Source organism: Stomoxys calcitrans, chromosome 1 (genome assembly GCF_963082655.1).
Source record: "Stomoxys calcitrans chromosome 1, idStoCalc2.1, whole genome shotgun sequence".
Lineage (NCBI taxonomy): Eukaryota > Metazoa > Arthropoda > Insecta > Diptera > Muscidae > Stomoxys > Stomoxys calcitrans.
The window spans coordinates 255,244,416-255,270,670 of NC_081552.1; the positions used below are offsets into that span (position 1 = coordinate 255,244,416).

Here is a 26,255-nt window from a genome sequence, read left to right on the forward strand (position 1 = left end):
GTGCTCTCATATACGCCCATTACATTATGCCATGTCTGCATGTGTGCGCTCGTTTGTGTGCCTCAAGATGTAAAGTGCGGTAGCGTATAGAGGGAGGACATTACTGCAGTTAACGAAAAAAAAAAGCAAAGAGAAAAAAGTTGTGTCCCATTTAGTTTCCATTTTGTTTTTGTGATTCATTTTAATGGTTGTTTTTGGTAAACGATGTGCTTCAAATATATGCCATTATATTGCATGACTTTAATGTACAGTGTAACATGGGATTTGAACCAAGTCATATTGATTCTTTTCCTATATCAAGAACGTCAAGATCGGGAAAATTTCTTAGCATATTTGATATGAACTTTAGCTCAGAGTTCCTAGTTTCAGGCAGACAAATGTCTTGCACCGCAACAATAATGAAAGGAGGGGTTATATGTTATGAAGACGATTTGGTTTCTTAAAATGTTTTTCACAAGCCTGATCGATAATTATGCTCGTTTCTGTTTCCTATTCATCGATAAGCTACGGATATGCAAGGGTTTTATTATACCCACCACCGAAGGACGGGGGTATATTCAATTTGTCATTCCGTTTGCAACAGATAGAAATATCCATTTCCGACTCTATAAAGTATATATATTCTCGATCAGCGTAAAAATCTAAGACGATAGACATGTCCGTCCGTCTGTCTGTTGAAATCACGCTACAGTCTTTCAAAATGGAGATATTGACCTGAAACTTTGGACAGTTTATTTTTTTTTTTGTCCACAAGCAGGTTAAGTTCGAAGGTGGGCTATATCGAACTATATCTTGATATAGCTCCCATATATCCTGATCCGCCGATTTAGGGTCTTCGGCCCATAAAAGCCACATTTATTATCCGATTTTGCTGAAATTTGGGATAATGAGTTGTGTTAGACCCCTCGGTCCAGATCGGTCCAGATTTGGATATAGCTGCCATATAGACCAATCCTCCGATTTAGGGTCATAGGCCAATAAAAGCCACATTTATTATCCGATTTTGCTGAAATTTGGGACAGGGAGTTGTATTAGGCCCCTCGACATCCTTCGTCAAATTTGCCTAGGTCGGTTCAGATTTGGACATAGCTGCCATATAGACCGATCCTCAGATGTAGGGTCTTAGGCCCATAAAAATCACATTTAATATCCGATTTTGCTGAAATTTGGGACAGTGAGTTGTGTTAGATCCCTTGTGATTCTTCATCAATTTTGCCTAGATCCGGTTCAGATTTGGATATAGCTGCCATATAGATCGATCCTCCGATTTAGGCCCATAAAAGCTACATTTATTATCTGATTTTGCTGAAATTGGTGGCAGTGAGTTGTCTTAGGCCCTTCGACATCCTCCGTCAATATAGATGAGATCGGCTCAGATTTGGACATAGCTGCCATATAGACCGATCCTCAGATGTAGGGTCTTGGGCCCATAAAAGCCACATTTTTTATTCGATTTTGCTGAAATTTGGGAAAGTAAGTTGTCTTAGGCCCTTCAACATCCTCCATAGATATGGCTTAGATCGGTTCAGATTTCTATATAGCTGGCATATAGACCGATCCTCCAATTTATTGTCTTAGGCCCATAAAAGCCACTTTAATTATCCGATTTTGCTGAAATTTGAGGCAGTGAGTTGTGTTAGGCCCTTCAATGTCCTTCATCAATTTGGCCTAGATCGGTTCAGATTTGGATATAGCTGCCATATAGACCGATTCTCCGATTAAGGGTCATAGGCCCATAAAAGCCACATTTACTATCCGATTTTGCTGAAATTTGGGACAGTGAGTTGTGTTAGACCCCTAGTGATTCTTCGTCAATTTTGCCTAGATCGGTTCAGATTTCGATATAGCTGCCATGTAGATCAATCCTCCGAATTAGGGTCTTGGGCCCATAAAAGCCACATGTATTTTCCGATTTTGCTGAAATTTGGGGCAGTCAGTTGTTCGCTATTACAATGGGATTGCAAAACTAAAGTGCAACTCGATTTAGATATAGGTTATATGTATCAACAGTAGTAAGCAGACTCAGTGGTTTAGGGTATTATGTAGTCGGCTTCGCCTGACATTTGACTTTACTTAGTGGTGTTAATTTGATTCACTTTTAAAGTTTTGGAGGCCACTATTGCGCAGAGGTTAGCATGTCCGCCTATGACGCTGAACGCCTGGGTTCGCATCCTGGCAGTTAAACAAATTTCAGCGGTGGTTTTACCCCTCCTGGCAACATTTGTGAGTTACTATGCAATGTAAAAACTTCTCTCCAAAGAGGTATCGCACTGCGGCACCCCGTTTGGACTCGGCTATAAAAAGGAGGCCCCTTATCATTGAGCTTAAAACTTGAATAGGACTGCAATCATTGATATGTGAGAAGTTTGCCCCTGTTACTTAGTGGAATGTTCATGGGTAATATATGCCTTTATTTTGTCTTTTAAATGTCTTAGAAATAGCTATTGTTTTTTCAACCTTTTCAATAGATAACTGTTGTGGTGAAAAGTGTAAAAGTTAAGGTTTGAATTTTATTTCACCTTTTAGTAAACTTTGCTTGTTAAAAAGTACATATGTGAACCTTTCACTTCCATTTAGTGCAGAGCTGAGGAAAAGTTGACATTTCTAGTAGTCACGACACATACCCAGCTTGGCCGAAAGTTGGTTTAGTTTTATTTCATAACGGAACCCAGACATGCGCAATGCTTCTGTTCTCTAGCAAATTTATATACCGGATGTGCTTTCACTTTATGGGAGCAACGAGAAGCACGAAATTAAGCTGCCTATTTTAGCTTGTAAGTTATTTACAGATGGCGCCCTCAAAATGAGGGAAGGGCATGTAATGCATAGCAAGCACATTTTTACAATTGTTTCGTGTTTCATGGCAATATAAAAGTAGATATTTGTTAGCATCAAACGCAACCCAGCAGGCTGCGAGATTTAAATCATATACCATTTTTATACCCACCACCGTAGGATAGGGGGTATATTAATTTAGTCATTCCGTTTGCAACACATCGAAATATGAACTTCCGACCCTACAAAATATATATATTTTGGATCGTCGTAAATTTCTAAGACGATTTAACGATGTTCGTGTCTCTGTCCGTCTGTTGTAATCCCTCTAGAGCCTTAAAAAATTGAGATATTGTGTTAAAATTTGGCACAGATACGTCTTTTTGACGCACGCTGGCTTAATTCTTGAACTGTCCAAATCGGACCATATTTGGATATAGCTGCTATATAGACCGATCTGCCGATAAAGGGTATAATGCCCATAAAAAATTTATTTCTCATACGATTTTGCTGAGATTTAAAACATTGAGTACTTTAAGGCTTCCCGACAACTGACCCAAATATGGTTCAGATCGGACTATATTTAGATATAGCTGTCATATAGGCCGATCTCCCGATAAAGGGTCTGATACCCATAAAAGCTATATTTATTACCCGATTTTGCTTAATTTGTTTGCGATACTTGTGTCTGGCGAAAATAATGTAGGTGCCCTTCTCTGTCTCAGAATTTAACTACCAAAATTGAAATTGGCATTTACATTAAAGTTGTGTTTGCTGTAAAATCATAACGGTTTGGATTATCGACACAAAATTTTAACAGAAGGTGGAAACAGTCGTCAGCTGGCGATTCCTATTAAAAATTTTGTGCCTTCTGAATTTTGAATACTTACTAAAATATCGAATAGAACTGCAATACACAATAGGAACCAAATTCTGGCTACAGCAATTTTAAAGGCGAATATAGGTTAAAAAAAATATATATGGGAGCTAATATTAATCTGGAGCAATTTTCATGAAATTATGCACATATATTGGGACGTCAAATAAGGATGATTGTTTGAGAGCTTTAAGAAAGTAAAAACAAAAACATAGCCCCACAAAAAATAGTCTACGTTACATCGCACGATCTAGTTTGCCAATTGATCGGTTCCGAACGTAAAATAAAATGTTCACCCATAAAATGTTCTCAATAAGTTTATTGTTACGCGTGCTGTGTGGCATGTGACACCGTCTTGTTGAAAGCACATGTAGTGCTCAGTCAGGATCTTGCATTTTAGGAAAAAAGAAAAGTCTTACGATAGCACTCAGCATTCACAGTAACGTTACCATTCGCATCATCTTTGAAGAAGCACGGTCCAATGATACCAACAGCCGATAAACCGCACTAAACTGTGACTTTTTCTGGTTAAGATTTAGATAAAGCTGCCATATGGACCGATCTCTCGATTTAAGATCTTGAGCCCATAAAAAGCGCATTTATTGTCCGATTTCGCCGAAATTTAGGACAGTGAGTTCAGTTGAGTTTCTCGATATTTTTTTGCAATTGGCTCAGATCGGTTCAGATTTAGATATAGCTGCCATATGGACCGATCACTCGGTTTAAAGTCTTGGCCCCATAAAAGCGCATTTATAATCCGATTTCACTGAAATTTGACACAGTGACTTATGTTAGCATTTCGACATCCTTGTCGTTTATGGTTCAGATCGGTTTATTTTTAGATATAACTACCAAAAAGACCAAAATTTTGTTGTACACAATTCAATTCATGTACTTATTAGTATTTGGTCCAAATCGGGCCATATTTCGATATAGCTGCTATGGGAGCATAAATGAATATCGAAGAACGCTAACTTTCGAAGGAGTAAAGCTAGCCGTTTGAAATTTTGCACAAATACCTTTTTTCAGGTAGGTTGGTTGGGATTGTAAATGGGCCAAATCGGTCCTTAACCTGATATAGCTGCCATATAAACCGATCTTGGGTCTTGACTTCTTGAGCCTCTAGAAGGCGCAATTCGTATCCGATTGAAATGAATTTTTGCACAAAGTATTTTGTTATGATACCCAACAACTGTGCCAGGTATGGTTCAAATCGGTTCATAACCTGATATAGCTGCCATATAAACCGATCTTGGGTCTTGACTTCTTGAGCTTCTAGAGGGCGCAATTCCTTTCCGATTTGGCTGAAATTTTGTAAGACGTATTTTATTCTTACTTTCAACAACTGTGTCAAATAAGGTTAAAATCGGTTCATAACCTGATATAGCTGCCATATAAACCGATGTGGGATCTTGACTTCTTGAGCCTCTAGAGGGCGCAATTATTATCCGATTTGCCTGAAATTTGGTACGACGGATTCTCTTATGACCATCAACATACGTGTTAATTATGGTCTGAATCGGTCAATAGCCCGATACAGCTCCCATATAAATCGATCTCTCTATTTTACTTCTTGAGCCCCCAAAGGGCGCAATTCTTATTCGAATTGGCTGACATTTTACGCAGCTCTCCAATATATAATTTAATTGTGGTCCAAATCGGACCATATCTTAATATCGCTCTAATAGCAGAGCAAATCTTTTCTTATATCCTTTTTTTTTTTTTTGCCTAAAAAGAGATACCGGGAAAGGAACTCGACAAATGCGTTCCATGGTGGAGGGTATATAAGATTCGGCCCGGCCGAACTTAGCACGCTTTTACTTGTTTTTTAACCGATTTCGCTAAAATCTAAAACAGTGAGTTTTTCTGGACCTCACGATATCCGACCTTGGATATATCTGCCAAAAAGACTAATATTTTGTTCTACAAAATTGAATTGTGACATATATATTAGAGCACTCAATGTCCGTGCCGAATTTGGGTCCTTGAGTTATCCAATTTTCACCGGATTATGATGAAAGCTGGTTTACATATATACCCAAAGTGGTGGGTATCCAAAGTTTGGCGGAGCCAAACTTAACACCTTTTTACTTGTTTTATTACTTACCCGATTCCCTTTTTCCATCACCAATTCAAATGAAGAAACATTTTTAATTCTCTTTTTTTATAAATTGAAATTTTATTTTGGTTTCTCGTTACTTAAGATCTTTCTTTTTTTTTTGATGTTTTTACGGTATTTTGATTTAAGTAATTTCTTTGATTTGTTTTCCGTTACCGTTTATTCTCATCCATTAATCGTTACAGATGTTTTAAATGTGTGTGGGTGTGTGTGTGTGTGTGTGTGAGTGTGTGTTGAGCGTGTTCTCGTATTGTTTTATTCTCATTAATATTATCATTATTATTTTTCACTTAGCTTCATTTCCGGGTTATTTTTTTTTCTTTTTTATTTTATTCATTCTTATTTATTTGTATATATATTAATTTGTTTTTTTAAATATATGTATGTATATATCTATATATGTATAATTATTAAATGCGTACTCTTTTGGGTTTTTTTTTTTTTTGTTTTATTTGTTTGGTTTTAACAATTATTTATTTTTTTTGTTTTTTGGTATTCATGTATATAATTAATATTAATACATATTACTATTTGTTTTTAATTATTTATTTATCGGCTTTCGTTTTGTTTTATTATAAAATATTCATTTATTTATTTATTACTCCGATTATTACACACATAATGAGTGGGGAGGAGGCGAAAAAATAGCCAAATGTGGGTAGGGTGGCAGAATGATTAAACAAATTAATTAAATAAATTGCATAAGTACAAATAATATATTTGCTTTTCAGTTATTTTACAATTGTGGACATTTGTTTAAACAAAAGGAAAAATATTGTTTTCTAGAGGGTTTTTTCTCATTCATTCATTTGACTACTAGTGTGTGTGTGAGTGTGTCTGTGTGTGAGGAATAATTCACAGCTGCTATAAATGGCTTATTGATGGCAGGAATTGCTCTTCCTACGAAAAAAAAAGGAAAACGAATTGGCTGAAATTTAACATTTATGAATTTATATGATGAAATTCTGATATGACTTAAATACTTTCTAAGATTTATGTTTTCAATTTTTTTTCTTTTTTTTTTTGTTTTATTTATTTATTTTTCAAACAAAAATTGGTTAGTTAGGCAAATGTTTTTTATATCTTTTACAATTAACATTTTTTTTTTCATTTCACATTTTAGACGTAACTACCACATATTGTTGTTGCCTATCATAATATCTTATTTAATAATCACTACACTTTTCATTATACATACTTAGCCAATACAATATTGTTTTAATAAAAATTTTCATATTTTATATTAAAAAAAGTAGATGGTAACACAAATTGGAGGAGAGATAAAAAAATAGTAGAAAATAAAATATTCTTCACCCTTTATATATATTTAAACCCTTTGAATAGCAATATAATGATCAACAATTAGCGAAAATAAACTAAAACTTTTCAGGGGGGTGCTTAACGCCCACTAATGCCCCATAAATTATTCCTTTGTTTGCCAATTCTAAGCTTAGATCGAAAATACTCAACTGGATTCCCTGGAAATGGCTACATCCAATTTGGAAGTCATGTCGGCGCGATTAACATAACAATTCGCATTTTGCTTATTGAAAACAAACAAGTAAAGACGGGCTAAAGTTGGGCTAAGCCGACCTTTTGATACCCTACACCACATTTGATATGCAAGCTTAGTCGTTGAATTTAAAATTTGCTCAATATTGTCCTACAATATCGTTATGCAAATTTTTGAGAAGAAGAGTTCGATTGATAAATGGGTTAGCAAAGGCCTTAAAAGTAACAGGTAACAAGTTCGAACGAGCCGACCTTTTGATACCCTAGACCACTTTTGATATGCAAGCTAAGTCATTGAATTTAAAATTTGCTCAATTTTGTCCTACAATATCGCGCATATTATCGTTGTGCAAATTTTTGAGAAAATCGATTGATAAATGAGTTAGCAATGGCCAATGGCCTGCTGGGCCGAATCTTATATACCCTCCACCATGGAACGCATTTGTCGAGTTCTCTGCGCGGTATCCCGTTTTAAGCAAACAAAGAATAATGAATAAGAGCTATTATGCTGGAGCTGTATCAGGTTATAGTCCGATTCGGATCATAAATGAATTGAATGCTGAACATTGTAAAAGATAAGAATTCCGCCTTGTAGGGGCTCAAGAATCAAAATCGGAAATCGGTTTATATGAGAGCTGTATCAAGCTATAGATCGATTTAGGCCATATTTGACACTTGTTGAAGGTCATAGGAGAAGCCATTGTACAAATTTTCTACAGGCTCAAAAGTCAAGACCCCAGATTGGCGTATATGACAGATATATCAGGTTATGTATCGATTTCACCTGTACTTGGCACAGTTGTTGGAAATCATAACAAAACACTTTATGCAAAAATTCAAACAAATCGAATGAAAATTGCGCCCTCTAGTGGATCAAGAAGGCAAGATCCCAGATCGGTTTATATGGCAACTATATCAAAACATGGACCGATTTGTCCCATTGACAATCCCAACCAACCAAAATTTCAGCCTAATCAAATAGGAATTGCGCTCTCTAGAGGGTTAACAAGTCAAGACCCCACATCGGTTTATATGACAGCTACATCAGGTTATGGGCCTATTTCAACCAACCATAGTGCGGTTGTTGAAAATCATTAAAAAAACCCCTCATGGAAAATTTCAGCCAAATCGAATGAAAATAGCGCCCTCTAGAGGCTTAAGAAGTCAAGAACCAAGATCGGTTGACATGGCAGCTATATTAAAACATGGACCGATTTGGCCCATTGACAATCCCAAGCAACCTACACTAATAATAAGAATTTGTGCAAAATTTCAAGCGGCTAGCTTTACTCATTCGAAAGTTAGTGTGCTTTCATTAGACGGACGGACGGACATGGCTAGATCGACTTCAAATGTCACGACGATCAAGAATATATATGTGGACTTAGACGTTTATTTGGAGGTGCTACAAACAGAATGACGAAATTAGTATACTCCCATACTATGGTGGAGGGTATAACAAGTAAACTGCCGTTAAGTTCGGTCGGGCAGAACTTTGGATACCCACCGCCTCGGGTATATATACAAACCACCTTTCGTCATAATCCAGTAAAAATGGATAATTTATTGTCGAAATATGGTGCGATTTGAACCAAATTCGACACGGATATTGAAAGGTCTAATAAGTACAAATCATTGTTCAATTTTGGTAACCATATCCAAATACGACACGAATGTCGAAAGGCGCAACACAAATCATTATCCCAAATTTTGGCTAAATCGGACAATAAATGCGTTTTTTATGGGCTCAAAACCTTAAACAGAGAGATCAGTCTATATGGCAGCTACATCCAAATCTGGACCGATCTTAGTCAAATTGTAGAAGGATGTCGGCTGGCCTTACCCAATTCAACGTCCCGAATTTCAACAAAATCGGATAATAAATGTGGCTTTTATGGGCCTAAGACCCTAAATCGGAGGATCGGTCTATATGGGGGCTATATTAAGATACAGTCCGATATAGCTCATTTTCGAACTTAACCTGCTTATGGGCAGAAAAAGAATCTGTGCAAATTTTCTTGACTTCTTGAGCCTCTAGAGGGCGCAATTCTCATCCAATTTGACTGAAATTTTGCACGAGGTTTTTTGGTATCACTTTCCAACAACTGCGCTAAGCATGGTTCTAATCGGTCCATATTTCGATATAGCTGCCATATAAACCGATCTTGGGTCTTGACTTCTTGAGCCTCTAGAGGGCGCAATTCTCATCCGATTTGGCTGATATTTAGCACGAGGTACTTTGTTATGACTTTTAATAACTGAGCTTAGTATGGCGCCATTCGGTTTATGACCTGATATAGCTGTCATATAAACCGATCTGGGATCTTGACTTCTTGAGCTCCTAGAGGCGCAATTCTCATCCAATTTGACTGAAATTTTTGCACGAAGTGTTTTGGTATCACTTTCCAACAACTGCGCTAAGCATGGTTCTAATCGGTCCATATTTTGACATAGCTGCCATATAAACCGATCTGGGATCTTGACTTCTTGAACGTCTAGAGGGCGCAATTCTCATCCGATTTGACTGAAATTTTGCACGTGGTGTTTTGGTTTCACTTTTAACAACTGTGCCAAGTACGATTCAAATCGCTTCATAAACTGGTATAGCTGTCATATAAACCGATCTTGGGTCTTGACTTCTTGAGCCAATAGAGGGCGCTATTCTCATCCGATTTGGCTGAAATTTTGCACATAGTGTTTTTGTATCACTTCCAACAGTTGCGCTAAGTATGGTTCTAATCCGTTCATGCTTTGATATAGCTGCCATGTAAACCGATCTTGAGCTCCTAGAGGGCGCAATTCTCATCCAATTTGACTGATATTTAGCACGAGGTACTTTGTTATGATTTTTAATTACTGAGTTTAGTATGGCGCAAATCGGTTTATAACCTGATATAGCTGCCATATAAACCGATCTTGGGTCTTGACTTCCTGAGCCCCTAGAGGGCACAATTTCTATCCGATTTGGAAGAAATTTTGTACAACGGCTTCTCTCTTGACCTTCAACATGCGTGTCTTATATGGTCTGAATTGATCAATAGCTTGATACAGCTCCCATAAAAACCGATCTCCCGATTTTGCTTCGATTGAGCCCCTACAAGGCGCAATTCTTATCCGAATGAACTGAAATATTAGACAATGACTCCTACAATGTTCAGCATTCATTTATGGTCCGAATCGGACTATAACTTGTTTTTACAATGATGTTGTTATTCTTAATCCGAGAGAAAAAATAATTTCTCCTAAATTAAAACATGCTTTTAGTAATATTTTTAAACATTATTTCAAACGAAGAGTCAATAAACGCTACTCCTCCAATTAAGCTTTATTTGCTAATAAATAATTGTGAAACAACAAAATGACATTAAAAAAAAAGAAAAATTATTACAGCTACGTCAGATGTTAAGTTTGGAATCTTGTTTTTGTTGTTGTTTTTCTTTTAAAATTACATTATTAATTCTCAATGGAAGTTGTTGTGTTTTTTTGTTTTTTGTATTTTTTTTTTCTTAGTTTTTTATAGGTAAATATTTACTTAGTGGCCTAATCTCAATTTGATTTAATAATCCTGCAATAATTCATAATTCTAGTTTTAATTACTTGCAGTTTCTGTTTGATTTTCATTAAAATAGATTACAACAGTTTAGTTTATAGGGTTCCTTTCGGCGCTGATTCTTTCTTTTGTTTTGGTTTTTTTTTGCTTATTTTTATTGTTAGTGGTAGTAATATTTTTACAATGTTCTATTATGATTAAGTTTTATTACTATAATTAAATTTTTAATATTAATTTTTACCTTAATTTTTCTGTTTTTTTTTTATAATAACAAATTTTAATCAGTCATTTTTATGCAATTAATTGCAAGTGTTTTTTGTTAATTTTTTTTTTATATATATTATTTAAATCTAGTTTCGGTTTTTTTTATTCACTTGTTTTATTATTTCGCATCAGTAACTTATGTACTTAGTATATGCTTTTGTTTAATGTCAAATGTGTTTGTTTGTGTGGTGTGTGTGTGTGTGTGTGTGTGAGTAAAGCGACTTTCTTTGAAAGGGAAGGATGGCATATTATTTTCTAGGTGTGAGTGTGTGTGTGCATGTGTATGGTGAGCAGTGGTACCAAGAATGCCTTAAAAAGGGTATTTTCAAAGTTAAGAGGCTTAATAAATGTCCAAACAAGCCATGTGTGTCCTGAAAGGATTATGAATTTAAAATTTTTCGTAAAGAATTGAATAGTGATTTTGAATGGGCATTAAGTGAGAAAAATAAATATTTTTCATTTCAACATATTGCCACACTGAAAGTTATTTTAGGTCGAATATTTGAAAGCCGAAACTCTGGACATGAAAAACCAGTAAGGAAAGGCAGCTGTTGGGCGGATCCGACTATATAATACCCTACACCATCTGGTGTACGTACTACTTTTTATGTGTAGAACTTATCTAGAAATCTAGTCAGACTTTAATTTGGATACCTATTGAAATATCAAATAGAACATGGTAAGATTTTCCAACGATAGGACAACAAATTTGGATTTCTACATCCTTACATCTTGCCAAGATCGGACTAAAATAGTGGCTTCTACAGCCGTAAAAGACCATATCGGATAAAAGATATATATTGGAGCTATGTCTTAATCTAGACCGATTTATATGAAATTTTGCACTCGCATTGCGACTTGAAACAAGTAAAAAGGTGTTAAGTTCGGCCGTACCGAACTTTGAATACCCACCACCTCGGGTATATAAGTAAACCATCTTTCGTCAAAATCCGGTGAAAAATGCATACCTTAAGCCCCATAGCAGCTATATCGACATATCTTCCGATTCGGTCCAAATACTTATAAGTACAAGTCATTGTTCAATTGTGAAAAACAAAATGTTGATCTTTTTAGTAGCTTTATCTAAAAATAAACCGATTTGAACCATATACGAGACGGATGTCAAAAAGCCTAACCTAAGTCACTGTGTCAAATTTCAGTGAAATTGGATTATAAATGCGCCTTTTATTGGGCCAAGACTTTAAATCGAGATATCGGTCTATATGGCAGCTATATCCAAATCTGGACCGATTTGGATCAAGTTGCAGATAAATGTCGAAGAGCCTAACACAACTCACTGTCCCAAATTTCGGCGAAATCGGACAATAAATACGCCTTTTAAGGACCCAAAAGCTGCAATTGAGAGATCGGTCTATATGACAGCTATATCCAAATCTGGACCGATCAGGGCCAAATTAAAGAAGGATGTCCAAGGTCCTAGCGCAGCTCACTGTCTCATATATTAGCAAAGTCGGACAATAAATGCGCCTTTTATGGCCCCAAAACCTAAAACCCAGAGATCGGTCTATATGGCAGCTATAACCAAATCTGGATCGATCTGTGCCATATTGCAGAAGAATGTCGAGGAGCTTAAAACGACTCACTGTCTCAAATTTCGGCGTCATCAGATAATAAATGCGCCTTTTATGGGCCCAAAACATTTGATCGAAAGATCGGTCTATATGGAAGCCATATCCAAATCTGAACCGATTTGAGCCAAATTGACGAAGGATGTCGAAGGTTCTTACACAATTGACTATTCTAAATTTCGGCGAAATCGGATAATAAATGTGGCTTTTATGGGCCCAAAACCTTAAATCAAGAGATCAGTCTATATGGTAGCTATATTCAAATCAAGACCGATCTGAGCCAAATTGACGAAGGATGTCGAAGGGTCTAACACAACTCTCTATCCCAAATTTCAACAAAATCGGATAATAAATGTGGCTTTTATGGGCTTAAGGCCCTAAATCGGCGGATCGGTTTATATGGCAGCTATATCCAAATCTAAACCGATCTGCGCCAAATAGATGAAGGATGTCTAACCGCCTAACACAACTCACTGGCTCAAATTTCATTAAAATCGGATAATAAATGTGGCTTTTATGGGCCTAAGACCCTAAATCGGCGGATCGGTCTATATGGCAGCTATATCCAAATCTGGATCGATCTCGGCCAAATTGATGAAGAATATGGAAAGGCCTAACACAACTCACTGTCCCAAATTTCATCAAAATCGGATAATAAATGTGGCTTTAATGGGCCTAAGACCCTAAATCGAAGGATCGGTCTATATGGCAGCTATATCCAAATCTGAACCGATCTGTGCCATATTGCAGAAGAATGTCGAGAGGCTTAACATGACTCACTGTCCCGAATTTCAGCAAAATCGGACAATAAATGTGGCTTTTATGGGTCTAAGACCCTAAATTGGAGGATCGGTCTATATGGCAGCTATATCCAAATCTGGATCGATCTCGGCCAAATTGATGAAGAATATGGAAAGGCCTTACACAACTCACTGTCCCAAATTTCAGCAAATTTGGATAATAAATGTGGCTTTTATGGGCCTAAGACCCGAAATCGACGGATCGGTCTATATGGGGGCTGTATCAAGATATAGTCCGACATATCCAATCTTCGAACTTAACCTGCTTATGGACAAAAAAAGAATCTGTGCAAAGTTTCAGCTCAATATCTCTATTATGAAAGACTGTAGCGTGATTTTAACAGACAGACGAACGGACATGTCTAGATCGTCTTAGATTTTTACGCTGATCAAGAGTGTATATACTTTATAGGGTCGGAAATGGATATTTCGATGTGTTGCAAACGGAATGACAAAATAAATATACCCCCATGCTTCGGTGGTGGATATAAAAATGTTACCATATTTGTCAAATATATGGGAGGACAGATGCCGCCACCCTAAGACGGCATTCATCATCCCAATATGTATTTTCTACCGTTTTGTGAATTCTGAATATATCTGAAAACTAAATTTTGAGCATTTAATTTGAATTGAATTTCGTTTAAAAACCATAATCTTTCAGTTTTTATGTATTCCCCATTACTTTGCAAAAACAATTAATAAAGTTTTATGTTATTATCCTTTTTGGCATCTTGAGCACCCTTGTATGAGAGTATGTAATTAGACTAATATTTTACCACTATTTACTTACATACAATTTGGCTGTTAAAAGAGTGTGTGAGTGTGTGTGTGTGAGTTTTTTATCATCTTCTTCTCTTTTGCAGTTAAGATTAAGATTTTCCTTTGGTAGTCGAGTTGTTTATGCACTACATGCGGTAGAGTGTGTTGGCGGCTGGCATTCACTGCTATCCCTTTTAAGTAGGATCTAATCCTTTGAGTCTGCTTTTGCTTACCCGACTATGTGGCCATAGCAATTTTTTTCTGCCTGTTTCTAAATGTATATTTATGCATGTGCATGTGTGTGTGTGTGTGTGTTTCTCAGTGACGATATAGGTATGCATGTATTTTCAGTTCAGTGTGTATATGTGAGTGTCTTATCGATCTTTCGGTGTTTACTTGTTGTAGGGATGATTTACATCGGGATTTCGCAGCAAAGTGCTGTTCTGTGAGGCCGCTAACTGTTCGTGGCTGCTGAGCATCTTTTCCGTCTCCTGTCGACTGTTGGCCATTATGCGGCGAATTGTGGGTGCGCAGGGTGTACGTCAAAGGCGAGTATCCTGCGCATGTTCATGTCAAACTTGACCATGGGCATTCATGTGCATGGCTTCGGCATCGGTTGGAGGCGTGGCCGCATTCATTTGGGCGGTAGGATAATACTGTAACGAGGCACAATTCAAGTACTGTTTTAGTGTTAAAAGGGTTGTTAGAAAACGTATCGACAAATTCATTATATTAAAATTTTGGAGTTTTGTAAAAATGTGTGTCAAAATGTGTTTTGTGGTTTGGATTTTAAAAACAAGTAAAAGCGTGTAAAAGGTGCGGCCAGGCCGAATCTTATATACCCTCCACCATAGATCGCATTTGTCATGTTCTATGCGCAGTATCTCTTTTTAGGCAAACAACAAATATTGAATAAGAATATGCTATTGTGTAATATTTTAGTTCACTCGGATAAGAAAGGCGCCTTGTAGGGGCTCAAGAAGCAAAATCGAGAGATCGGTTTATATGGGAGCTGTATCAAGCTTTTGATCGATTAAGACCATATTAGTCACATGAGAGAAGCCGTTGTAAAAAATTTCTTCCAAATCGTATGAGAATTGCGCCCCCTAGAGGCTCAAGAAGTCCAGATCCCAGATCGGTTTATATGGCAGCTATATCAGGTTATGAACCGATTTGAACCATACTTGGCACAATTGTTGAAAGTTGGGTCTTCAAGGGGCTCAAGAAGTCAAATCCGGGGATCGGTTTATATAGGGGCCATATCTGCTTATACACCGATTCGGGTAATACTTGGCATGGATATTGGAAGTCATAACTCAAGGGGTTTTTTTCCAAATATTCAGCTAAATCGGATGAAAATTGAGGCTGCTGAGGTCTCAGGAAGTCAAATCCGTCGATCGTTTTATATGCTGACTATATCTGTCTAAAGACCGATTTGGATCATATTTGGTATCGATGTCGGAAGTCGTAACTCAAGTCTTGTTTCAAAATTTTATCCATATCAGATGAACATTGAGGCTTATTGGGGCTCAAGAAGTAAAATCGGGCGGTCGGTTTATATGGGGGCTATATCCCGATCTCAACCGATATTGCTTATTTGCAATCCCCAGATTCGCACAGATTCTTTTTTTGTCCATAAGCAGGTTAAGTTCAAAGATGGGCTATCTTGATATAGCCGCCATATTGACCGATCCGCCAATTTATGGTCTTAGGCCCATAAAAGCCACATTTTGCTGAAATTTAAGCCAGTGAGTTGTGTTAGGACGTTAGACATCCTTCATTTATTTGGCGCAGATCGGTCCAGATTTGAATATGGCTGCCATATAGACCGATCCTCCGATTTAGGGTCTTAGGCCCATAAAAGCCAGATTAATTATCCGATTTTGCTGAAATTTGGAACAGTGAGTTATGTTAGGCCGCTCAACGACCTTCGTCAATTTGGCTCAGATCTGTTTAGATTTGTAGATAGCTGCCATATAGACCGATACGCCGATTTAAGGTCTTACGCCCATAAAAACCACATTTATTATCCGGTTTTGCTTAAATTTGGGACAGTGAGTTGTGTTAGGGTCTTTGATATTCTTCTTCAATTTGGCTTAGATCGGTCCAGATTTGGGCATAGCTGCCATATAAACCGATCTCCCGATTTAAGGTCTTGAGCTCACAAAAGGCGCATTTATTGTCCGATTTCGTCGAAATTTGGGACAGTGGGTTGTGTTAGGCCCTTCGACATTCTTCTTGAAATTGGCCCAGATCGGTTCAGATTTGAATATAGGTGCCGTATAGACCGATCTCTCGATTTAGGGTTTTGGGGCAATAAAAGGCGCATTTATTGTTCGATTTAGCCGAAATTTGGGGCAGTGAGTTTTGTTAGACTCCAATTGTCGGACCAAGTATTTGGGGGACCATCCCAACCGCCAAAAGACCTCTAAATCGGACTTATTTACCGACCATGGCAATATGGGTCTCAAATGAAAGGTATTTGCGAGTAGAATACGAATCTGATATCCAAAGGTGGGTCCAAGCATTGCCTCCCCAAAAACATCGCCGAAAGAGGACAAATTTACGACCATAGCAATATGGGGCTCAAATGAAAGGTCTTTGGGAGTATAGCACGAATTTGATATCAATATTCGGGACAAAGTGTATATGGAGCCACCCAATAACACCACCCATATGGGAACTATTTGCTGACCATTGCAATATGGGGCTTAAATAAGAGGTATTTTAGAGTAGAACATGAATCTCTTATATATAAAAATCAATTTGTGTTTGTTTGTAGATTTGTCTGTTTGTTTGTTTGTATATTTGTGTGTTCCTTATAGACTCAGAAACGGCTGAACCGATTTTCTTGAAATTTTCACAGATCCCGCGGTGAAAATAGGGTACTACATTTTTTGATATCTGAAGGGGAGGCGGACCCTCCCCCTTACCCTTATTTTCAGAAACGCCAGATTTCGGAGATGGGTGGTGCGATTTAAGCGAAATTTTGTGTGTTCTCATATAGTACCCTAAAAATAGTAATTTGGTATCCAAATTTCGGATAGGGTACCTAGGGGGGCTGCCCCACCCTAAAACCTACCAAACATATATTTAGACAAATCACGACAATATGGGACTCAAATGAAAGGTATTTTGGATAAGAAAACGTATCTGATATCCAATTGTCGAACCAAGTGTTAGGGGGACCACCCCAAGCCCGAACGCACCCCTAAATCGGACATATTTACCGACCATGGCAATATGGGACTCAAATGAAAGGTATTTGCGAGTAGAATACGAATCTGATATCCAAATGTGGGACCACGTTTCTGGGGGTCCACCTCTTCCCCAAAACACCCCCCAAACAGGACTTATTTACTGACCATGGGAATATGGGGCTTAAATAAAAGGTATTTGGATGTAGAATACGAATCTGATATCCAAATATAGGAGCAAGTGTTTGGGGGCCGCCTCTCCCCAAAAACATCCACTAACGGGAACAAATTTACGACTATAGCAATATGGGGCTTAAATGAAAGGTCTTTGGGAGTAAAGCACGACTTTGATATCAATATTCGGGAAAAGTGTCTATGGGGCTACCCCAATCCCTCAACACCACCCAAACAGTAAGTATTTGCTGACCATTGCAAATGAGGCTCAAATAAGAGGGTTTTAAGAGTGGAACACGAATCCGATATATATTTTCCAGACCAAATCACTGAATGGCCGCCCATCCCCCAAAACACCCCCCAAACCGGTCATGTTTGCCGACTATGGAAATATGGGGCTCTAATTAAAGGATTAGAAAGAATTATTTGGGTATCTGATATCAACATTGGGGACCAACTGTCTAGGGGACGTCCCACCACCATAACTAACTCCAAATAGGACGTATTTGCTCACCAAGACAATTTGGGTCTTAAAGAGAGTGCAACTAAATATTCATAGTTTTTAGGGTCAATACCCCAAACCGGACATATTCGCTTACTTTTGCAATAAGGAGTTTAAATGAGATTAGAAAACGAATTTGATATCTAATTTTGATGCCGATGGCAATATCGGGTTCAAATAAATGATATATAGATATATGAGAATAGAGCACGTTGCTGATATATTTTCCGGGCTTAGTGTTTGGGGACCACACCATTCCCCAAAACACCCCTACATCGGGCATATTTACCGACCATGTCAATGTGGAGCTTAAATGAAAGGTTTTTGGTGGTAGAGCAAGAATTGATACGCACTTTCGGGACCAATTTTCTGGGGGTCTCCCCCTTTCCCAAAATACCCCACAAACAGCAATTTTTTAGTGACCATCACAATATGGGGCTCAAATTAAGGTATTTGGGAGTAGCACACGAATTTGATATCCAAATGTTGGACCATGTACTTAAGGCATCACCCCTTCCCCAAAACACCGCCCAAAGGGTAAAAGTTCTTCGACCATGCCAACATGAAAGGTATTTGAGATTAGAAACCGAATTTGATAACCTATTTTGGGGTCATGTGTTTGGGGGACGCCTCATCGTGAAAACTCCCCTAAACCAGAGGCAATATGGGGTGCAAACAAACGGTATTTGAGAGAAGAGCACGATGCTGATATTTTTTCAGGGCCAAGTGTGTGGGGGACCATCTGATCCCCGAAAACACCCCTAAATCAGATATCGGGCTGATATAAAGTATTTTAAGAATGGAGTACACCTAACATCCAAATTTAAATTCATAGACCAATAAAGATCATAAGGGGTTCAGATAAAGGCACTTTTATTGTAAAACTGTAAGGGCGCAGGTGTATATTACGATGTGTTGCAAATGGAATGACCTAACAAATATACCCCCCTTATATGAGGGTGTGTATAAAAAGCTTTTTCAAAAATGTATGGCGTTCCACAAAATTTTTGATTATACTTTCATAGAACATACAACCATGAGAAGCAAAGGCCTAGTCTTTATTCAATTTTAATGCATGGTTACATGGCGTTGCTAAATGTCTGCCATTCATATGTTTGATGTATTCAGAGGACTTCAAAAACTGCAATATTAAAAGATTTCAAACACACTTCCTCACTCATAGCAAGCAGGGGGCACTAACACTTTCACTAGAAGCTACCAAGTTGCCAGCAACTACAACATCAGGCAACATGAATTGTCCTTGTCCAACAGTGGCATATGCAAATGACTCTCTATCAACAACCAAATCGCCATACATTGCCCCCCAAAGGAGGAGAGTAACATTAAGCATAGCTGCTCCAATAGACGATTACAAAATGAAAGGACTATCAGAGCTATTACAACAGCTTCCCAAACAGCTGGAGGAGAATGCAGAGGTGCCATCTTGATGTACGCCCTACGCAACCAGTGAAGCTACTGGCAAGTGTAATAGTGGTGATGTTGGCATTGGTCAATAACTGCCTATGGCCCTGTCGTCATAAACAAATAGGCAAGCAAGTCGATTTGTGTGTTGGCCAAGGAAAGTTGAACAACAACTACAATGCATTTGCAGGGGAATTGACAACAGAGTTGCCAAGTTGCAAATGCAAATTTTGCCTATGAACATTCCACTAAGGAACAGGGGCAAACTTCTCACATATCAATAAGTGTAGTCCGATTTAAGTTTTAAGCTCAATGATAAGGGGCCTTCTTCTGAACGGCGAGCCGCAGTGCGACACCTCTTTGGAGTGAAGTTTTACATGGCATAGTACCTCACAAATGTTGCCAGCATTAGGAGGGGAAAACCACAGCTGAAAATTTGTTTTGATGGTCTTGCCAGGATTCGAACCCATGCGTTCAGCGTCATAGGCGGACATGATAACCTCTGTGCTACGCTGGCCGCCAAGTTATTTGAACTAAAATTTGATTGATGAAATTGGCCAAAGATGTGCTGATTAGTTGGTTGGTTTAGGTGGTAGTCTGCCATCAGGAACAGGAACAGGAACAAAAGAACGAATATGTCTTCTAGTTCCTACCGTTGAACTACCCAGATCGCTTTAAAAAGCCCCACAACTTGCGAATGTTCACATCCGCTAAATCGGATAGGTTAAAAAAATTTGAACCTAAAGTGGAACTCCTTCTGACTGTTAGTGCGGAACACACATACAGAAGGTGTTTTATAGTCTCTTCTTCTTCGATGTCCTTACAGCTTCTGCAAAAGTCGTTGCTGGCAACCTTTAGTCTGTCAGCATGTTTTCCGATGAAACAGTGACCTGTCATGACGAACGCAATGACTGAGACGTCTGTTCTAGCCAGTGACAGCAAAACGGTAGACCTCTTCAAGTCAAGATTGGGCCACAAGGTTTTGGAATGCTCACAGCCCTCTCTTTGTGACCGTCTATCATTCGTTGCCCTTCTAGTTCTTACCGTTGAACATCCGCTAAATCAGGCAGGTTCTCAAAGAAATGAGAACCTAAAGTGGAACTCCTTCTAACTGCTGGTGCGGGACACACACACAGAAGGTGTTCTATAGTTTCTTCTTCTTCGATGTCCTCACAGCTTCTGCAAAAATCGTTGCTAGCAACCTTCAGTCTGTCACCAGGTTTTCCGATTAACAGTGACCTGTCATGACGGACACCATGACTGAGACGTCTGTTCTAGCCAATGACAGCAAAGCAGTAGACCTCTTCAAGTCTAGATTAGGCCACATTGTTTTGGAATGCTCACAGCCCCCAGAGATTCCAGTATCCCTAGAATGCTTGGGGTAGTTCCTAGTCTCGCAAGCTCATCCGCTTTACAATTCCCTGGGATATCTCTGTGGCCTGGCAGTCATAACAGGTGAATGTTGTACTGTTGAGCCATCTCGTTGAGAGATCTGCTACAGTCAAGGGCGGTTTTTGTGTTCAGAAATACATTCTCCAGGAATTTAATGGCTGCCTGGCCAGTCTGAGACGATATTTATGCCAATCGTCGTAATGGCATCATATTTTAGACATTTCACCACTTCCTTAATTGCAAAGATATCCGCTTGATACACACTGCAATGGTCGGGTAACCTTTTCGATATGACCAGTTCTAGATCTTTAGAGTACAGTATCAAAGATAACACAGTGTCCGTAGCCGCCACATGACCAAAGAGAAAGCTCCCTTAACCTCACTGCAGTGGTCGCAGCAATTTGTCTACCCACAACGTCCAGAGGCATTAGATGTAGCATTAAATTCAGTGCATCCGGTGGTGTCTTCCTCAGTGCGGCTGTGATGCACAAGCAAGCCATCCTATGGATCCGTTTGAGTATTGAACAGTAGGTGGACTTTTGAAGCGCCGTCCATCAGACCACAATACCATATAGCATTATAGGTCTGACAACTGCAGTATATACCCAATGCATGACACGCGGGATATCGTAGTTCCAATCGATTCTTAGATAAAGTGGTACAGTACTTTTTATCAAAACGCATTTCAGGTAGGGTGTAATCCATACTGCCTGGAACAGCCATATGATCAAAGAGAAAGCTCCCTTAACCTCACTGCAATGGTCGCAGCAATTTGTCTACCCACAATGTCCAGAGGCATTAGATGAAAAGCCACATTTATTTATTATTCACATTTATTTTGCTGAAATTTGGGACAGTGGGTTGTGTTAGGCCCGTCAATATCCTTCGTAAATTCGGCTCAGATCGGTCCGGATTTGGTTATAGCTACCATATAGACCGATCCTCCAATTTAGGGTTTTAGGCCCATAAAAGCCACATTTATTATCCGATTTAGCTGAAATTTAGGAAAGTGAGTTGTGTTAGGCCCTTTGACATCCTTGGTTAATTTGGCTCAGATCAGTCCAGATTTGGATATAGCTACCATGTAGACTGATCCTCCGATTTAGGGTATTAGGCCCATAAAAGCCACATTTATTATCCGATTTTACTGAAATTTGGGACAGTGAGTTGTGTTGGGCCCTTCGACATCCTTCGTCAATTCGGCTCAGATCGGTCCAGATTTGGAAATAGCTGCCATATAGACCGATCGACCGATTTAGGGTCTGAGGCCCATAAAAGCCACATTTATTATCCGATGTCGCCGTAATTTGGGACAGTGAGTTCTGTTAGGCCCTTCAACATCTTTCGTTAATTTGGATCGGTCCAGATTTGGATATAGCTGCCATATAGGCCTATCCCTCGATTTAAGGTTATGGGCCCATAAAAGGCGCATTTATTATCCGATTTTGCTGATATTTCGGACAGTGAGTAGTGTTGGGCCCTTCGACATCCGTCGTTAATTTGGCCCGGATCGGCCCAGATTTGGATATAGCTGCCATGTAGACTGATCCTCCGATTTAGGGTCTTAGGCCCATAAAAGCCACATTTATTATTCAATTTAGCTGAATTTTGGGACAGTGGGTTGTGTTACGCCCTTCGACATCCTTAGTCAATTCGGCTTAGATCAGTCCAGATTTGGATATAGCTGCCATATAGACCGATCTACCGATTTAGGGTCTGAGGCCCATAAAAGCCACATTTATTGTCCGATTTTGCTGAAATTTGGGACAGTGAGTTGTGTTAGGCCCTTCGACATCCTTCGCTAATTTGGTTTGGATTGGTACAGATTTGGATATAGCTGCCATATAGACCGATGCTTCGATTTAAGGTTTTGGGCCCATGAAAGGCGCATTTATGATCCGATTTTGCTGATATTTCGGACAGTGAGTTGTGTTGGGCCCTTCGACATCCTTCATCAATTTGGCCCAGATCGGTCAAGATTTGGATATAGCTGCCATATAGACCGATCCTCCGCTTTAGGGTCTTAGGCCCATAAAAGGCGCATTTATTATCCGATGTCGCCGTTGTTTGAGACAGTGAGTTGTGTTAGGCCTTTCGACATCCTTCGTCAATTCGGCTTAGATCTGTCCAGATTTGGTTATAGCTACCATATAGACCGATCCTCCAATTTAGGGTCTTAGGCCCATAAAAGCCACATTTATTATCCGATTTTGCTGAAATTTGGGACAGTGAGTTGAATTAGGCCCTTCGACATCCTTCGTGAATTCGGCTCAGATCGGTCCAGATTTGGACATAGCTGCCATATAGACCGATCCTCCGATTTAGGGGCTTAGGTCCATAAAAGCCACATTTATTATCCGATTTTGCTGAAATTTGGGACAGTGAGTTGTGTTAGGCCGTTCGACATCCTTCGTAAGTTTGGCTCAGATCGGTCCAGATTTGGATATAGCTGCCATATAGACCGATCCTCCTATTTAGGGTCTTAGGCCCATAAAAGCCACATATATTATCCGATTTAGCTGAATTTTGGGACAGTTGGACATTTTTCTGCAGCTTGGCCCAAACCGGTCCAGATTTGGATATAGGTGCAATATAGACCGATATCTCGATTTAAGGTCTTTGCCCCATAAAAGGCGCATTTATAATCCGATTTCACTGAAATTTGACACAGTGACTTATGTTAGGCTTTTCAACATACGTGTCGTATATGGTTCAGATTTGTTTATTTTAAGATATAGCTACTGTACTTATTAGTATTTGGTCCAAATCGGATCATATTTCGATATAACTACTATGGAACATAAGGTATGCAATTTTCACTGGATTTTGATGAAAGGTGGTTTACATATATACCCGAGGTGTTGGGTATCCTTTTTACTTGTTTTTTGTTCTTTCTGCGGAATAGACGTTTTTCCTCTCTCCTTTTCTCCCGATACCTCTCCTTCTTCTGGCGCTTTGCTACTGATTGCCGGGTTGCTCTACATACCGTATTCTTGGCTTCAGTAGCATCTCGACACTCTTGTTCGTAATATGGATTTCTTGGGGGAGGCTTCCAGTACACAAATACGGATTTCGCTGTATTTTCCATGAAGTGGGCGATAGTTTGCCACTGCGCCTCATGTAGGTCTCACATACTGATATATAATACCCGATTGTCCTTTTAAGTCCTTTGGGTGCGTTTTTCTCAATAAATTTTTTCTAACTTGTGCACAGTGCCTTCTCCTGTGATTTTTACTATTTGTCCCGATTTGCATAAATCGAATCAGAAAGTGATGGATGTACATAACAAAGCTCCAGCTCACCTCCTTTTCGTTGTCACAAAGACAATCATAGTGTAATGATATCATGTAGCTCAGTCGCCCTAAAGCGGCAACTCTGTTACAGGCATGCTACCGGAAACCAGTACTTGCAGCTTTTTGATGACCACCATTTTCACACAAATGTGCGTGTGTGAGAGTTATGTGCTTGTGAAAGAGTTCTATGTGGGACTGTGTGTGTGTGTGTGAGATGTTGGATACATTTCAGTTTGCCTGACGATGTCATTATTTGTGCAAAGTGTTGCAGTAAAGACAAAAGCAATAGCAATGGGACTGGGATTTGGGTAAATCAAATGTTCTGAAATACTCGAAATAACTCAGTCAACAGTCTCTACTCCAGTAACTACTGCTTAGATGAAGTCCCACAATTTAACACAAAAGCAATTGAATGAAGTAGCTTTGATTTTTTGTCTCTGCACTTGATTTGTCCGTTCTTTTTTCTTTTCATCTCTACAAATACTCCCAAATCGATAGATGGCTTAAACCAAAGAAGACATGGACATGGCATTGACATAGGAAACAGCCAGCATCATCATCATTGTCATCATCATCGGTAATCAATCAGGACCAGCAAATGTGTCTAAGGCATCAAAGAAAAGGGGTGTATTTTGTTTTTTTTTTTTTTGTTTTAAGTCTTCCCTTTTCCCACAGTGATTTTTGTTTTTCCCTACTCAGTAATGCTCTTCTAATTGCAATCCATAGTTGCTTTAAAATTCTAATTTAAAAGGTACTTGGAAGGAATGGTAATTTGTATGTCAGTTTAAGACAGTTTTGGTCATATCAAGAATGGTATGAAATTAAAAAAATTTGGGAATATTGAGAGTAGTAGACTGAGATTGGGACAAAATGCATAACACTTGGCATGACATGGAGAGAGCTTAGAACAATCGAAATGTTTTGTAAACTTTTGAAAAATTTGCAAAGGACACAAATTAGTTGACAGTTGGAACAAAAGTCGAGTAAAATTTTAAACCAATAAGGATAAGGATCTGAACCAGCTATGCAGAAGGGCCGCAAGGGTCTTGCATATGGCATATGACTGGGGAAGACTCAGAGGTCTCAATGTTAACCCAGGGAAGACTGAAATATGCCTGTTTATGAGGAAGACGAAGGTGGGTCAATTTAAGGCACCATATTTCCTCTACAAAACGTATTCGATATCTGACAAGGTCAAATACTTAGGTGTGATGTTGGACAGGAAACTGCATTGGAAGTGTCACATTCAGGAGCGTGCTGAGAAGGCTCACAGATGTTGGGCACTATGTAGACGGAAGGTAGGCTCGAAATGGGGCCTGAATCCGAGAATAGTTCACAGGCTCTACAGGAGTGTGATTAGATCAATACTTACTTACGCCTCAGTAGTTTGGTGGACTGCTATGGAGTAAAAGTGCAACAAAAGGACCATACCACAGATTCAGAGAAAATGTTGTCTTGGCATAGACGTAGTGATGAGGACCATGCCCACTAGGGCACTGGAGACTAGATATTTGACCCATTGACATACAGATTAAGTGTGAGGCAGCCACTGCGGCTATGAGATTTAAGGTGATGGGAGAATAGATTGAGGATGGGGGCAGTTCATACCATCGAGGTGAAATGAAATTCGAGGCGACGATTGGAAAGCTGGAAGGAAGGGAAGAGGTTTCCGAGTGGATACCAGAGATGAAACTTGAGGTCGAGTGCGAGGGACTACTGCCCGCGGCACATTTTTAGATTGAGGGAACCCAGGTATTGCCATCAGGTATTGCCCATCATGCTACACAGATGGATCCTGGATTATGGCTAAAGGACAGAATGGGCCTGGGGGTCTACATTGCGAACCCGGGGACGGAGATCAGTTTTAGAATGCTTGAGCATAATACTGTCTTACAGGCGGAGATCCGGGTTCTTACGGAATGCGTGAGGTGATGTGGTGCTAATGTCGAATGGAAACATCTTTAGGGGCAGTAAAATTCTCATAAGGGACATAAGAACCAGGACGGTAAGGTCACGAACAATCTTGC

The 26,255-nt window shown here is 39.0% G+C and overlaps 1 protein-coding gene across 1 annotated transcript in view; it reads right to left on the reverse strand.

Moving 5' to 3' along the window:
• Positions 1-13,761: 13,761 nt before the first annotated feature.
• The window catches only part of LOC106094753 (glutamate receptor 1), a 184,559-nt gene continuing 172,065 nt past the window's right edge, over positions 13,762-26,255 (reverse strand). The window contains exon 14 of the mRNA XM_059360354.1: positions 13,762-14,904. Within this exon, the coding sequence (XP_059216337.1) occupies positions 14,821-14,904 (84 nt within the window). The 3' untranslated portion in view covers positions 13,762-14,820. The remainder of the gene's footprint in view (positions 14,905-26,255) is intronic.